This window comes from Hoplias malabaricus, chromosome 10 (genome assembly GCF_029633855.1).
Source record: "Hoplias malabaricus isolate fHopMal1 chromosome 10, fHopMal1.hap1, whole genome shotgun sequence".
Taxonomy (NCBI): Eukaryota; Metazoa; Chordata; class Actinopteri; order Characiformes; family Erythrinidae; genus Hoplias; species Hoplias malabaricus.
The window spans coordinates 20,652,733-20,670,221 of NC_089809.1; the positions used below are offsets into that span (position 1 = coordinate 20,652,733).

Below are 17,489 nucleotides of genomic sequence, written 5' to 3' on the forward strand. Positions count from 1 at the left end.
GCTACACCCCTATTGGCATGCTGTCCTCTGCTGGTCAGCGGTACACACTGCAGAACAAATGTACAAAGTCAGAAGAAACCGGCCACATTCCTGGCCAGGGACAAGGGACGCCAAAGCTACCGTTTCTGTTTGTTTCTTTTTTTCTTTTTGTAATACGCGAATAATTGATAAATGACATCAGTGCTTTTTCAGATTTCTCCCATAAATTTAAGACTAAAATTACACAACATAGGTGTGGACATCTTGGCCTCTCTTTCTATTATGACGTGATTATATATATATATATATATATATATATATATATATATATATATATATATATATATATATATATATATATTTTTTTTTTTTTTTTGCACAAATTCAGAAAAGCAGACATATAAAGGCTCTTTTACAATTCCAAAACAAGAAACACTATTGTTCTGTTTCATAAATTCAATCATCTTACACAACTCAAATATATGACAATATAAAATAAGTAAAGGCCCTTATTCTTTATAACTTTTAAACAACATGATACACAGAAGACTCCTAAAAGATGCCACAAATGGCTTGCTTAAAGAAAGAGACTAGAAAAAGACAGAGGTATTAATAATAGAGTGTGGGGACATAGACATGGTGAAGGCCATAGGACTGCAATTCACATCATAGAGATGAACTTTGTAAAACAATTTCCTCTCAGCTACACTGGCAAAACAGCTTATACCACCTACTCAAGCATTTTCTATTTCCTAAATTTACAGTATTGCTAAATGTTCAGAACCCAGAGTGACAGAACAAACTCAGACAGCTCCAGGAGCCTTGGTGCTGGTCTAGGGAGAAAGTATTCATTGTTTAAACAAAACAACACAACAATCTGTGAGGGTGGTCTCAGATCAGCATGGAGATGAATTTTCCAAATGCAAATTAGAGCACAAAGCTGTTAGTGATATCTTGGACCCTAGGACAAAGCCCCAGTTTGGGCCTACGCTTGGGGGGTGGGAGGCGGGGGGTTCATGGGCAGCTATCTAAAGCGTTAAGTGAGGTAGCTCATTAAAAGTGGTTAAAATTTTGTTTAATTGTAGTTGCATAAATAATTAAAATTATATTTACTCAATTAAAAAAAAAGGCATCAATCTGATGTGTGTTAGCCATCTAACCAGTTTACATTACTGGGGTGTAGCTTACCTTACGTTTTCTCTTTACTGTTTAATTTTGGAGCAATTTATTTACCACACTACCTTTAAACATTTTATAACTATTATTAATGTTATCTTTAATTAATCTCACAAACACATTTAAACAGCTCACAAGTTGACCACCATCTACCCAAACTACTTTCAGGGTTTTGTTTAGCCTGGGGCTTGGCCTATAGGACTGCTGCTGGACACATCAGTCACTGATCTCCTGTCAAAACATTCTGCAGTAGGAAAAGCTATTAGCCAAAAATACCAAGACATTAAGAAACCACACAGGCTTTCAGACGGAACGACACTGTACCTGCCTGAGCACTACATTCCTCACTAAGAATGTAGGCTATAGATTAAACATGGTTTTACGTAGCAGTCCTTACACTGCAGAACTCACTCAGCAATGAGTAACCTCTACCAAGGTTGCTATTGAGCTGATATTGACACTGCTGTAGCTTCGATACTGACCAAAGCTGGCTCTGACTGCGCATTATAGATTTAACATAAATCTGAGTGTTTGACTCTGCATGCCTCTGTTCCCTGGTGAGGGGCTGTATCGCTGACTAAGTGTGTGTGAAACCACATCATTCACAGGGTCACACACAGTGCTAGAGGGCTAAGCTGGTTATGTATGAGAGTACTCAGGGCTCGATACCAGCAGCAGAGACAAAACACAGAACAGAGCAGACGCATACAAAACACACACACACCAAAAAAAAGGTGGCACCCATCTCCTGCCAGAGGACAGCTGTAGTAAAACAAATGGAGTTACTTAAATCTTTCCTTTCATCTCAGTCTCCAAACTGAGGTCTGACCACATTCCTTGATGTAGCTGAATTCAAGTCCCATATATGTATTCCACAGAATTAAAAAAATAAAATCAAACCAAACACAATCAAAGAGAAATAGAACTAAAAGGAGTTCTAAAAGGAGGCAAAGTCTCTTGGTTAGGAAAGGAGTCTTTAGCAAGATGCTGCTCCAGTTATTTTGGGTTTTCCATTGCACTTCTCCCAGTGGTTTGCGCCTTTATTTCCCCAGGTCGTGTTTGTGTTGTTGCTCCCCAGGCTGCTTTGCTCTGGCTATCACACAAGCAGGATGGTCTGCTTGGCTTTTGCCCTCAGAGTCAGTATCATTCTGTTTCTCCAATGCAAAAAGTTTTTTCACTTGTCCAGCTGGATCATCATGCTTGCCATGCTCCTCCCCTTCTCTCTGCTCCAGTCCTACTGGTAAATAACTGCTATCTGAATCCTTAGTGAACTCAATAAAACTTTACATGGGGTGAAACATAATGAAGCTTAAAGGTTTTCTTCAATTAAGATAAAAATCGTCTGGCAACCACTGACACCACAGAGGCAAGATTTGAGAATGCACAGCTGATAAGGAGTTATGGGATAAAGTGGCTTTGTTGTGAAACAAATCCAGGAGAGTAGAGGTTAGCAGAAGGCAATGAGATACAGGGCTCTACTTATGTTGATATTATGCATAGACCGAAATGCCACTGACACAGTCATGCACACGACTGCTGGCATTAGCTCTGGATTGAGTGAGTCAAGCTGCAGAAAAAACACAGCTGAAAGGAGAGTGATATTGCTGTTTTAGTACTGTTTCTGTATTTCATGTGACATGTCCAGCAACCTTAAATATTCAAATTCTCCTCTCTGTTGTACCCTAGGCAGCTAGACCTAAACAGAAACTCCCTAATTAAAAAAAGCAAATAAAGCTAGAACAATGTAAAAATTCACAGCTTAATTCCAGAGCAGAGTGCAAATATAATAAATAATATTAAAAAAAAATATTGAACAGCTAAAAGCTTTCTCTCCAGTGGGTAACCACATAGGCAACAGAGGTGAGGAACTCCCAAGGTTTACCTTAAGTACCATACCACAGGTGCTGGAAATGTTGAAAGATGACAAATAATTGAATTATTTGTCTAAAATTCAGACTAAATTCAGAATAAATAAAAGGCCCAGATTTGTGTGTGGGTGTGTGAGACCACAGAGGATGGGCTGCAGTGAAGGGATGGTTAACACTGCACATAGTTAGAGGAATCCATTGAAAGGGAGGAGTATCCAGCTGTAGGGGTGAGAGCGAGTTTACGCCCTCAGCACTCCAGAGGCAGCAGAAAGCAGCGTCTGCAGTCCACAGCTTTAGGGCTGGGGGGCTGAACTCTTTTCTTTCTCAGCTCCTCTCGGCCCACAGAGCCACTCAGCCTGGCAAAAGCAGCCTTATACTTCTTATCAAAAGCAGCTGGAAAACAGAAAAACAAAGAGAGAAATATAATACAGCAATGACCCAGATGGTTCTAATTCAATACTGTTTTTGTTACTAGCATTATACACTTTATTATTTCCATTTGACATCTGTTTGCTTACCAACATGATCTTTGCCCATAGCAGCCAGAGTGAGAAACAAGAATTCCCTATACAAGCTCCTATGAAAAAGAAAGTAAACAGTGTTTTTAATAGTAAATCATTTTTATTCAATGACATTTACATGTTCTTAAGTAAATTATCACTAAAATCACAGGACTCTTATTTAAATAACATTTTCACCCCATGAAATTACACACTGACCCTTAGATTTACCAGTATCAACGGTTGTTCCTCACCTCTGTATGCGGGGAGTGCCAGGCTGCTTGGCAATGGTGTCCAGGAAGAGTGTAATGGCCTTGTGTACCTCATTCATGCCAACCCAGCGCAAGACTTCCTCCAGAAAGCTCAGGGTGAAGGGGTGGTTGTGCCTGCGCCAGTTGTAATTACGCATTTGTATGCCACCTAGAGTAGAAGAGATGGCAGACCAGGGGAAAGATATTGCTGAGGTGCATTACAATGAAGAGCATCACTCTTATGCATCTTCTGTATTAAACAGTTTGTGAACCAAATTGTTAGCAAGCATCTCCGTTTAATGTGAGTGTGAAGAACAACTGTTTATCTTACTTTTCCAAAATTATGCACTACAACATTTACATGAAAGCCACAATGTAGATGAATGTACTTACTGTGTATTCTCCAGAGCATATAGAGAGGCGGCCAGTGATCTGTATCAGGTGTCAGTGTGTCCCACAATAACCTTACCCTCACTGAAACGTTCTCTGAATTCTAAGACACATGCAAGCACAAATACAGACATATGGTATGTTATAGCATCTTCTTAATAAAAAATTGTGTTTATATTACATTAATAATTATGCTACTTATTATCTTACTTGCAAAGAGATCTTACTGCCATGACCTAGTAAGGTATGGGAATATTGTTAAAAAGCATTACTAAGTCTATTAACTTTCATAGCTTAATTTTCTCAGTCCCACATAGCAGGAAGTTAAGGCCAGGGTTTAATTACCTTAGTTTTTTACTAAGTCATGGCAATTTATTTTTACTAAGAAGGGATGTGACTAGCCAGGCAACTTATATACGAGTGAATGCATGTGTGTGTGTCTTACCTGCGAAAAATGCGAGACCAGTGGTGATGCCCGCACCAGCTGCAGCAGGTTGCATGGAAGGCCGAGGCGAGTGAAGTACCACACCAAGTTCCAGAAGAGGATGGAGTGGCTATCCAACAACTGTACCTGAGAGAGAACACTCTCTCCCTCGTTCTCCAACAGACTCTCCAGCTCCTTACGCAGCACAAGTGGGCTCAGGTATGCCACTGTGACTTGAGGGGTCCCACCCAGGAATGAACTCTATACACACACACACACACACACAAGTCAGAAAAAGTAACACCAGTAATAGTCAAAGGAAATTCTAAGGACAGTATATAAAGTCTTACTACAGTGTTGCTGCTGCTCTCTGAGTATGTGCTGGTCTCTGAACTGGAGTCATGCTCGTTCACTCCATTATGAAGATGCTGCAGAAAGACATCAGGACCACCAGGGGGCCTCATTGCACTCTCCACTTCGTCCTCCAAGTTTAAGTTACTGCGTTCCAGACTGCTCACATAGCACCAGTCACACAGACAGTCAGAAATCAATATTAACAGTAACAATCAGCTGTTCCTAGAATCCTAATGTTTGGTTGCTGCAATTTTCTGAATTTGGCAAAAAAATCCCCCTTCTAATTTTTGTTTCCATGAGGTTCTCACTGTGACTTTTGATTGGCCACACCTCTGTTATTTAGCAACAGCAGCTTTGTTACTGTCAAATAGCACTTTTAAATATATATTTATGTCTTTATGTACACTACTTCTGATTCATGAAGCTCAGACTGAGTTTTCAAAAACTTGTGTCTTCTTGAGTTAAGAGATCCTTAATCACTGTGCACAAACCCCTATTTCTCATGATCCTATTTTCTACCCTTAGTTGGAGCTAAAAAAAATAAATAAAAAATTGCTTTACATTAGAAGCACTTCAATAAAAATGTAACACACACTGGACGAAATTTTACCAGATTACACACCTGAACTGAGCAATGCAAACAGAGTTCACTTGACAAGACAAAGGAGAACATTCAGCCATGAAGTAAGGCTTTTAAGCTTACAATGACTATCCTTTACACAGTTTTTAAGGTAAATAATGACTGACATTGTTGTTCATCTTTACAGAGAGACATTTTACATCTCCAAACAGCTCAGGAGACTTCATTACAACATTCTTAATTTGAAAGCAACACTAGTGCCAATACAGAGATGGTGTCCACATGTGCTACCTGCTACAGGGTCCCAGGTCACAGATCTCAGCATTGAGTAGAGGCACAAAGGTAGCCGCGCAGAAGGGGCAGCTGGTGTTAAGATTGGAGTCATCAGAAGTCCAGCCAGCCATTATTTCTTCATCGTACACCAGTGAGTTACAGTTTCGACAGAGACTACAGCTTGACATCACAACCTGTGTAAGAGAACAGTCCTACATCAAAACTTTCACAACCAAAAAGGGAACCAACGTAATGCTGTCAATATCACATAAGCTATGTTATCAAAACTGCCAAGCAAATATGATTACTATATATTCTATATAACTGTCAAACTGTTTGTTGTTGTGGTTTAACAAAAGTTGAACACATTCAAAACTGCCAATGTTCTGTTGCAATCCTGATTAGCCAAACATGAACCCTAGTGGTGACAGCAGAGGTTATGTGCGTCCAGCACTCTGAGTCAGAACTTTCGCAAAAAACAAGAGAGGAAGAATGAGAGAACCTAGGATTTCCTCTAGTGTCAGACAGTTTACCTCAATCCCAGCCCCTTCCTGTGCAGAATCCCATGACTTCCTGAGCGGAAAAGTGGAGTTTGGGGGTTCTGTCAGGTCAATGTCACTCCCCACAGATAAGGAGCTCTGTACAAAGCAAGTGAGATGGAGAAAACACTAGTTGTATTTGCTAATATTACAGTTTCTTATTAACAGCTTCACAATGTTAAAAACCATCTCCAACTAGTAACCGAAAATGATACAAGAATTTTTTTTTCCTGCTTCACAGATACATTGGCCAGCAGACCCAGGTTGATCTTCACCTCTGAAGTGGCATTGTAGAGTCGTTCATTGGCCTTTAACAGACTCTCAGCCACCTGGGCTTTGCGGGACTGCCTGTGTTCTGCTTTGCGTGAAGGGCCATTTGCACCTGGCCGCCGCTCGTCCATACTGGCTGCCCGTCGGGCTGAGGCTCGATGCCGCGTGGGAGTGAGAAGCTGCTGCAATTTACTGGCCAGTCCTCGGCTTGGAGATGAGACATTATTGTAGTTTTCATCTACCACCTTCCTGTTCAAAGTCTCCCGCTGCTCCACAGGTCTGAGAGATAAAGGAATATAATAATATAATTACATATATTTTTGTTTACATTAATATTTAACATGATACAACAGAATACCTATACACAAAAAAACTAATGAACCTACCCATAATCTATGAATTAATTTAAAGGTACATTAGTCCACTACAGCACTAATTGTAAATACTGTACTGTAAATACTTAATCTTGTGAACTAAAGGCAAGTATCAGTGGTACACAATTCATTTCAAGCAATCATTCTTTTTATATAAAAGAGAAGCTATGTTAAGAAAAGGAATTAAAATGAAATAAATAAAGGTCCAAGATTATGCAGAGCACTTAATGCAGCACTGTCTGCATCTACAGTTCCAGATTGTAATTCACTTTTAGAGCACTGTGATTTAATCACATTTGGCATGTCTGGACAGTGGCTAAAGCGCTGTGGAAATTGGCTTATTTAGCTTATGATCACTAACTCCAACAAAGCAACATCAAGCAATTGCAACAAAATAATGGCTACATATAAATACATGTCTTACATCATATTATCTCTTTTAGCTCACACTAAAGAGTAAAAGCCAATCACACCCTATGTAGTGAACAGTATAGATCTTTAAAAAACGGACCCTGCACTCACATAGCTCTAGTTGCTATGGGCAAAGATTCTCAAACAAATTATATTTTGCTCTAGGCCTCAGGTCTCTCTATAAAATCTGTGAAGTGCAGATATTTGGGACAGAGACCCTTTTCTCTTTCTTCCTTCCTCTTTACTTCCTGGTGTGTCATAAAGTGTTATGCAGTTTTTGAAAGGGGTTTCCTGTCCATCTCTAAAAATTACATAGTGCTGTTTCTACTGTGCTGATTCTGATGTAGAAACTGCATGTGCTCTATTCTCCCTATTATAAGTCAGTGGAGCATCACAATGATTTTGAAGCTGCAATTTTATGGTTATAAATGCTGCATAGTTTGGCTTTTAATGTCCAGTATCCCCTGATTTGTGAGTACCTGCCATCTCTCTCTGTAGGCTGGCATCTGCAGTCTGTCTCTGGCTCAGTGCACTCCTTGTAAAAGTTGGACAGGCAGACCTGACTGCGCCGTACCAGGATGCGGTCCGCATGTGGCAATGGAGATGGGGTGGCAGTATCACGATGGCAAACAGGGGGCTTTCGGGAAGCAGGGTCATCAATTCCTGCATTCGGCATCATTGCTTGTCTAGGTAAATTAGTCTCTGAATGGGGAAAAAAAAAATAAAACAGCAGAACAGTGAAAGGGCATGCTGGGCAGCTTTTCGTTCCTGTTTCATTCCTTCTAACTGTTGGAGAAAGTGCAAAGCAAGGTGGACCGATAAGGATCCATCAGCAAGTTATATGGCTTCCCAGCAGTTAACTAGACTGCTACTTTCTGAACTGTGTAGTGACATTGAAAGCTTAAGCCATGGAATGGCATATGCAAGGGCAGTATTATACTGTCATACATAATTCAAACTGAAATAAAAATATTGCAAGTCTTCTAATGCCAATTATAATTCATGCATGTCTTTCAGAAAAGGCTAACAATACAAACAACATCTACAGTATTTAAGTGACTATATATTTGTAAATATAACACCTCTGGTAAAAAAAACAAACAAACAAACAAACAAAAAAAAAAAACACACATAGGTTAATCCAGGACTGACCAAGTAGCAGTTGAACAAATTTAAGATATGATACAAAACTGTTGCTGTTTGATTTGTGAACCTGACTTCGAACAGATTAAATTATTATAATTAACATTTTTTCCAGATTAATAAAAAAAAAAAAAAAAATCATGTAACCACTAAACTGCACTGTTCAAGCATGGAATAAATGCAAAAACACTGATTAACTCTGACTGTGTTGTAAGATTCTTCAAATACAGCACTCCCTTTCTGTCGCTGTCTGCACACATCTCTTTTCTACAGTCAGAAGACCTGACATATACAACTTACAAACTGATACTTGGGGTGGGGGGAGTGATGTGCTCTCGCCCATCGCTGCCGTTGTATGCTTAGCTGAACCATGTGTGCTTTTAGGTCTTTTACACCTATTTATTTATTTATTTATTTGCTACACAAAACATTTCTTTTTTAATTCAGCCGAGAACTTACATTTACGTTTCGGCATAGCTGCTCCAGATGAGGGTAGGTACATGAGCTTTGCCTGACGTAAACAAGGACTACTGACGTGCAGACTGACCAATTAAATGTTTACAGAGAAGGTTATCGACCAATAACGGTAGCTCTACAGTCAGACCGTCCAATCCGAAGATTTTAGGCTAAAACTCCGTACGACTCTTTTGCTTTTCCACTGGCCAAATCTGGTACCTAGCCCCTGGAAGCGTGTAAGTTTTCAGGCCAAGCTCGATTTAGGGTCCAACTGCGCCGAGTAGGTACTAAATGGTGGCATGTAAACCCTGCAGAGTGCTGATTGGCCAGAGAGACATGTCTATCACCACAAAATGGAGAGCTCATTCAAATGCTCATTGGGTCAATTTCCACTGAAAGCTGAACATGCAACGAGTAAAACTGATTTGGGAGAACTGGGGCACGAAGCTGTGTTCAGTCTCAAAATAAAACTAAAAACAAGAAAAACTCCAATACACAATGAGCAAACAGTGCCTAATTAACCGCCATTGTTGTTGTGGTTTTCAAAGCCAGTGATTCCTATTAGACAGGGTTTTGTGATGTCACCGGCTACATTTCGCGGAGGAAGTTGCGCCAGTGGAAAACCAACAAGCTTTAAGTGAGCTGAGCCAAGTCGAGTCGTGTGGAGCTGGACTTATGTGGTGGAAAAACACAATTAGTGTGTTTCTGTACAACTCTCAGTGAGTAGGAACAAAGTACATTAGTTAAGTATGTAACTGTGGTATGCATAATTCTGAATGTCAAGCAGAATTGTCTGTCATTCAGGATTTTGCAAGAAAACGGTTAGCATCTTCCATGAAAAGCTGTTTATTTTCACTGAACGATTACCAGATTAGGAACATCTAGCTTGTATTTATACTCACTGTCCATTTTATCAGCTCCACTGACCATACAGGATCCCTTTGGAGTTATACAATTACATGCTGTTAACTACCAGTTTCCCTGCATACTTTCTTATTCCCATTTCACCCTGCTCTTCAAAGGACAGGACCCCACGCAAGCACCACAGAGCAGGTATGATTTGGGTAGTGGGTCATCTCTGTGCTGAAGTGACACTGACATGGTGGTGGTACAAGTGGATCAGACAGTGCAGTGGAGTTTTTGAAGCCCTCACTGAGAATACTGCACCAACCAAAAATATACACACATCTTCCTGTGAGATGAAAGACAGAACAGCCACAGATGAGCCACTGTCTGACTTTACATCTACAAAGTGGACCAATGAGGTAGGTGTGTCTAACAGAGTGGACAGTGTATGGACAGAGTGTTTAAAATCTTGAGCAGCACTGCTGTATCTGTTCCACTCATACTAACAGACATCACATTAGTGTTACTGCAGCGCTGAGAATTATTCATTCATTCATTATTTGTAACCGCTTACCCAGTCCAGGGTCGCAGTTGCTGATAATTATCCACCACCCAAATCATACCAGCTCTGTGGTGGTCTTGTGAGGGTCCTGATACAGTGATCGTATCCACAGATGCAAAGGGCGTATCCACAAATCCACAAGAAATAGAACCAGTAAATGCATTTTAGGAAATGCAAATTGCATATTATCTTCGTATGAATCTTAATAGAAAATATTAAAAAAAATATTACAGCAGTTATCCTTTTATTGTCACTTACTGTCTGCACGCATACTGCTCAGACTGTTGCTCTTAGTGAGTGGACCAGTCAGTGATTCATGACTTGAACTTTCACTCAAACCGCTCCAGCTGGTCTGGCGAATAAGACTGGAGTGGGGGCGGAGATTACAATTGGAGTCACCTGCAGTACAAAAAGTGATGAAAGTTTTCCAGTTGTACAAAATAATTTAATATATTTTAGAAAACATAATTTAGCAGTCAAACCTCTTATGGAGCTAACAGAATCACTCTTTTGTCTGTGTTTTATTGGCTGCCTGAAATGTGCCACGGCTAACAGAACGTTGCGAAGCTTAGCCCAGCGAAGACGACCTCCCTGATTAGTGGATGGCCACTTGCTCTCCAGCACAGCCTACAAATGCAAGTTGTAAAAGAGGAAATCTGATAAATCAAAAATACACAAACTGGTTGTTAAGCAATTAAATAATGAATCAGAATCACTCATACTCTTTAACACACTTCATTCACAATTGCAATACATTTTAACCTAATCAGAACTGTAACTCTACTTTTAACAATTGAGAAACATTATTTTCACTGTGTCAATACAAGATTTATATGAAATTGGAAATAAATTTTACAAATTTACACAGCAGCATCCAGTGAGAGCAACACAGGCTTCATGTTCCAACTCCTCCGCAATTATAGCTCTATCACTGACCGTACATCCATTTCAGGGATTAAGTACTAATTTCCTGTTTGCTATGGCTTCTGATAATTTGCTCATTGAATTATACATCATTCCCATGTGAGCACTGACAGCAGTGTAGCCTGCAAAATCAAGGCTGTGTCTTGCTGACATTTCAAATTTGATATAAATGATAATTGAATTAATAACATGCTACCAGCATAAACATTTAAAAGCTGTGTTTATACAAGAAGCCTACACTGGAATGGAATTATATCAAAAGCGCAGGTCTTCAGAGTGGAAAAAGGAGAAGTGTAGGAGTTATGACAAATAGTGGCATCACACATTTACCATGTTAGCACATAATTATCATTTTAACTTTGACACCTCTATTATACAGACCAATCAATGAGTTTACTCAGTGTGTAAGTTTCACTGTGGTGTTCCTATTTTTGCTCAGACCTTATTGTAGTATCCATAGGTGATGGTGTTTGGAGTGATTCCAGCTTTCTTCATCTCCAGCAAAACTCTGACAGCAAGCACAGGTTGTCCATACTGCCCACACAGCTGCATCAGAATCCGGTAGCACACCTGCAATACAAAGAACCAGTACAACTAACAACATATATCCATAGTCCTAGCAACAAACACCAAATCACTGAAGTTGCTAAACCAGAATACTGTATCAGTCTGTTTAGATTTAAACACTGAAGAACTACAGTTGTCGTACAGCTGTCATAACAAAATAATTTAGAAACTGCGAAGAAAGCAGAGAAAGAATAATCTAATCACAGCCCCATTTACTATATTTCTATACAATTTTCCTTTCGGGGAATCCTTCATTCTTAAAGTAAAAAAACAAAAACATGAAAGCTGCTAATATAAAATTTTCAAATATATGTCATGCTGCTGTATAAAACATCTGTAAGTGCAGAAAAGTAAACAGACTGGAAGTGTAGTCTATCTTGACCTTCCCTGAGACATGCCAGAGAGACGTGGTGGACTTTTCACATATACCCCTTTTACACATGCACGGTAATCCATTTTATTTTCCAGATTTATCTGGAGGTGCTGAATGTGTGAACGTGACCACCCGCAATATTTGTCCCAGACCTTACCCGGGACTTTATCCTCCTCACTCCCTAGTAAGAACTCCGGGTAAAATCTGAATTAACACATCTGACAATGGTGCCAGAAATTTCCTGAAGTTTCTGCTTCACGTGCAGCATAAAGCAGGCGTGTCATTTCCCGCTGCGAGAGCGCGCCTGACACAGAAAATCTCCCGCTGTGCTCTGCATGTGTGAACAACCACTCAGGGACAACTCCGGACCTGATACTCCAGAGATTCTCTGGAGTTCCTGTATGAAAGACACTATATTGAGGTCTCACCTCATCTGGCAGCACCACTTTGCGTGTCTCCATATGCTTCAGTACTTCGTAAGCAGTGTGCAGGGCACGAACTTTGTTGCTTTCAGCTCGCACAAATGTTGGCAGGTAAATGAACCACAGTCCGTAACAGTGGCCAAGCAGACACTTAGACCACATATCTGGTACTGAGGAATACTTTTGAGCCCGCTTTTGTGCCAGCTTGATCTCCTGTATTAAAAAAAAAAAAATACATATTATTTTTGCAGAAACATGCTATGTAAACTAAAGTGCACATGCACACAGAAATCTTCTGGGGAAAAAAGGGAAGTACAATATAAAACATGACCAAAGGGGATCACACTATAAAAGACTATAATACTGTACTGGATGACAGCTCACTCCAGTTTATTTGTTTATAGTTTATTTCAGGTGTGATCAGTATAAACAAAGTATGAGGAGGTATAACAACCTGACAGAAATATCATATAAAGATATATTTTAACAAAAGAAACAATCAGAAAAAAAAACTAGAACAGCAGGTACAAAATTGGGCTTAAAACAAAACAAACATACAACACCACATAATTAGATTAGATAAATTCACTTGATTTTGTGATCACAGATATAAGACTCAGTGCAGCTCGACAGTGCACCCTCCCACACACCCACACCCTCCCCATGGTAATACTGTATACTTCGATAACACTGAGACCGTATGTCAGTATGAAAAATGTGGAAACCGCCTATCCCTACCATTCGGTGTCACATTATTCACATATTACTAATGAAAATATTTTACCATAGCATTATTTTTCTGCTTAAGTTGAATTGTTTCATTCATCTGAATGTACATGGAGTGTGTACAAAAAACTTAATGTTACATTTCACTCCACACAAATTCAAAACATTTTTAGAGTTAGGAGTCTTGCCAATGGTCTGCCCTCTCTTAAATAAGTCTAACAAGTAGAGGGTTTCAACGTTAAAACCATTGTGATGTACCTGTTTGGTGCGACGAGGGGCAGGGCTGTTTGGGGCACTTCCTTTAGCAGGGGTGCGGAGTTGGTCCTGTGGTCGGTCAAACAGCTCTGGCCTCAGAATAGGAAACGTCTCATAGCTACACACACACACATACTTAATGTTAATATATATAAGACAACTCAAGACAAACACCTGGTGGAATTGGTAACACTTGGTGTGGGTGTTGTAGGGGTCACCTGTAGTGTGCAGGACACTCTGAGCCATCGGGTTCCTGAGGTTCCTCCGGTGGCATTATAAAGACTGTGTGCTCTCCACTGTGAGCCTCATCAAGATCTATCAGCCTCACCTCCTCTGGCTTCTCCACATCCACCTACATAATAAGATGAAGTGGGAGACAGAAGGAGTAGAGAATGAAAGAGAGAAAAAGTCTTATGTTTTTAAAACGGTCTGCTTTACAAAAATTCTTGGAAAAAAGGATAAAAAACATTTCATTCACAGAATTCCAACATTACTCAGACCTTCTGAACACATTCATCAAAGAACTCCAGGCATGCGTGTCTGTCACTGACGAAAGAGCACTCTTCTATGAACTGTGTGAACATCTGGGTCTTGGTGAGCTGAGAGTAAAACTTCTGCTGTGTCCGATCTCGAGACTTCAAGAAGCCTTAACACAAAAATTGTAGAACAACACATTAGTGTGGTGGACTCTTCTGAACAGCCTTTTTGGAAACATCTTTAAAACGGTTTGTAATTATATTAAAAGTAGGTTCTGGTGACACTGAGCCTGCATTAACGGTGCCAGTGGGGCTAGATACAGCCTTAGTCACCAGGGAGGCCAGTGTGGATTTACGGTTGTTGATACTTAAGGGTAATGTAGAACTGTAAAGCTGGCTTGGAGGGGGGTAAGTCTGGGATGCCAGACTTCACTGTAGAGACTTCTGGATAAGGGCATGTACCTACCTGATGACCCCTGTGAAGAGCTAGTGATGCAGTGAGTGATTTGGGTACTCGTGTGATGGGCTCAATGAATAACCGTAGATATTAAGGGTAGCTGGGTGCTGGTTTATGTGGTTGCATAAATGGCCACAGCAATCTTAGGGTGTAGGATTGGAGCAATAGAAATGACGTGGCTGCTGATAGAAAGAGAGTGAGGTGGGCCCTATGTGAAGCTCTAATGGATTGGCTTAGGATGTTTTACATCTTATCTTGTGTATGATTATAATTCTCAACAGGGAAAATACCTAACTGCAATATTCTGCTAAATTTCATTTTGTTTTCTATAAATAAAATCATAAATTATAGAAAGAAAAATTAAATTTTTCCTAGTTTATTCAAAATTACTATATAATGTAATATCATGATGATTTTACATTATAACTGAGATAGCTGAAACTGAATTTAAGATAATTTTGCTGAAGCCATATTTTACATGGTTTCCTCATTACCCTTGATCAGCCAAGGAATGTATGTAGCATTTATGCTGGAGCTATTAGACTAATAAATGTTTAATAAATTAAATACACTAGTTACCATTGTTCTAAATGTTTGAAAAAATTACTAAATTTATATACAAAAAAGTAGTCAATTTCACCAAAAGATCTTGACCAGGTAAACTGTCTTTTCTGTCAAATTGTTACTTGAACATACAGACACTGAGCACAAGGTTGGGAGGGATACCAGCTCAGGAATGCACCTTGCAGGTTAAAGAGGGAGCTGCAGTCAGTGGTTCTGTCAGAAGGAGCCTGGGTGATGGGCAGGAGGAAAGAACGGTAGCCTTTCAGAAGGCAGCTCATGAAGCGCAGGAAGGCCTCCTGGATCTCCAGCTCCAGCTGTTTCTGACGCCCGTAGATCAAATCATAATCTGTCAACAAAAACTCCAGAGTGGCCTCCTCTTGACCAGGGGTACAGACTAGGGGGAAAAACAAAGGGGGGGGCAAAAAAAAAAAAAAAAAAAAACAGGAATGAATAACTGTAGATGAGTACACCAATACTCTCATGTCAGAGCATGAACCTCAAGTATATTATGATGATTATAACACAGTTCAGTATCACAATTTATTATTACATGTTAAGAGGACAAAACAAAATGTTTAGAAACATTCCGCAAGGTAAAATTACTCCATTCCGTCAAACATTCCTTTTGCTGTTTTCAAAAAACTCTGGCACTTAAACTCTTTCTGTTCAGGATTTGCAACTGTTTTGATGGAAACCAAGGCTGTATTATTCAGAGCTGCTCTCAGTCTAAATCAGGACAGTGCTAGAGCCAGAGATTAACGCTAAGTTGCTAGGTATTTTGAGGAGTGAAACCAGAAGAGTTTTAGTCAAAGTGACACTATCGTGCAATACTAGGACTCCTGGAAGGTCTCACAGCAATTGCAGGGTCTGAGCTAACTGTGGAATAATTTACAATAATTTAATCTACAGATTTATCAGTGTTTCCAAAAGAAAAGCAGATTTCACACTCACTTTTCTCCAGAGTCTTGTGCAGGTTGGTGAGAGAGTTTAACAGGATTTTCCCATGTTTCCTAGGCAGAGACCTCCATGACAAGGGCTTCTTATCTTCTGATCTAAAGATGGCCATGTTTGTGTTATTTGATTATTCCTGGAAGTATAACTGAAAGTTTTCCACATTGCTAAGCTAAACTGTTACTGTGATCATACTTTTTGTTTGTACTGCTTGTGTGTAATTGTGCCACGCACTAAACACCTTTGTGTCATCAGTTGCCAGGGCAACAACAGGCAGCAGAACTTACTGGAAAATGGTGTTGGTATCAAGGTCCACACACACCACATCTGAGGGGGGGTCATACAGGTCAAAGTAGCTGGAGTGAACGCCCACAATGAAGGGCATGGGGGCACAGAGCACATCAGCCAAGCGCAGTGGACACAAGGGGATATATGGACAGGGCCAACGCAACGGAAATGTCATCTGAAAAAAGGAGCAAAAGAGGAAGGAGATGCAAGATGTGAAGAAAGAGCTAAATCAAATGATTCAGCTTCCAATTCATGGCTGTTGACATCAGCACAGACTAAAAATATTTTACTTTTTTAAGTAATTTAACAGACTATCAAAAAATATTGACTCAATTCCTAAAAACAAGGTTAAGACAATTCCATTTTTAATTTTTTTTAACCTGTTAACTAGATTTCATAATTTTTAACAAAACAGTACTCAAAATACAACTAGAAAAGATAATTTCAGCAATATTACTCTTGTTTTAACTGTGTCACTCTTCTCAGACTGTGCAGGGGTGGAGAGAGGAAGAAGACAGAATGAAAGGGGGAAAAAAAAAAAATAATGCTGACCGACACTAGGGCTTCGCTGACTGATGTGAGCACGTCTGGCCTCAGGGAGTGTAGCAGCAGCTTGTGCTCTGTAAGAACTGCCAGTAAAAGTACACACGCGTTCTCTGCCCCCAGATTTTGTAGCAGCTTCACAAAGCTGGCACCACTACAGGTACACAACATACACACAAAAGTATGTGAAACACACAGAAGTTTTACTTGGAACAAACCTATTACACAGACATAGAATCATAGCTTAGTATAACATTTGCTAACCTTTAAAATTATTACTACCTCTTTATGATTGAACTGTAATATGATTTACTTCACAATGCCACATTCTTACAGCGTTTATTTTATATATATCAACGTTCATTCTATATACAGTAATATTTAATATTTCCTGTTTGGCTTGCCATAGTGTGTGTGTGTGTGTATACACACACATACACACACTATACACACACATACACACACATACACACACTCACATTTCTATTGGCACAAGGAGATGTATAAAATGTGTTATTATTTTTTTGTCTAGCTCCTTTATTCACGA

General features: G+C 39.7%; 1 protein-coding gene across 1 annotated transcript in view; it reads right to left on the reverse strand.

The window, feature by feature from the left end:
- Positions 1-345: 345 nt before the first annotated feature.
- Positions 346-17,489, reverse strand: part of LOC136708241 (DENN domain-containing protein 4B-like) — a 39,073-nt gene continuing 21,929 nt past the window's right edge. The window contains exons 9-29 of the mRNA XM_066682635.1: positions 16,952-17,096; positions 16,399-16,574; positions 16,112-16,212; positions 15,339-15,554; positions 14,164-14,309; positions 13,882-14,015; positions 13,667-13,781; positions 12,689-12,895; positions 11,762-11,890; positions 10,879-11,023; positions 10,655-10,795; positions 7,869-8,091; positions 6,610-6,883; positions 6,329-6,433; positions 5,814-5,989; positions 4,939-5,098; positions 4,610-4,849; positions 4,168-4,267; positions 3,778-3,943; positions 3,542-3,600; positions 346-3,416 (exon numbers count right to left, since the gene is read on the reverse strand). Coding sequence (XP_066538732.1) covers positions 3,271-3,416; positions 3,542-3,600; positions 3,778-3,943; positions 4,168-4,267; positions 4,610-4,849; positions 4,939-5,098; positions 5,814-5,989; positions 6,329-6,433; positions 6,610-6,883; positions 7,869-8,091; positions 10,655-10,795; positions 10,879-11,023; positions 11,762-11,890; positions 12,689-12,895; positions 13,667-13,781; positions 13,882-14,015; positions 14,164-14,309; positions 15,339-15,554; positions 16,112-16,212; positions 16,399-16,574; positions 16,952-17,096 — 3,304 coding nt within the window. The 3' untranslated portion in view covers positions 346-3,270. The remainder of the gene's footprint in view (positions 3,417-3,541; positions 3,601-3,777; positions 3,944-4,167; positions 4,268-4,609; positions 4,850-4,938; positions 5,099-5,813; positions 5,990-6,328; positions 6,434-6,609; positions 6,884-7,868; positions 8,092-10,654; positions 10,796-10,878; positions 11,024-11,761; positions 11,891-12,688; positions 12,896-13,666; positions 13,782-13,881; positions 14,016-14,163; positions 14,310-15,338; positions 15,555-16,111; positions 16,213-16,398; positions 16,575-16,951; positions 17,097-17,489) is intronic.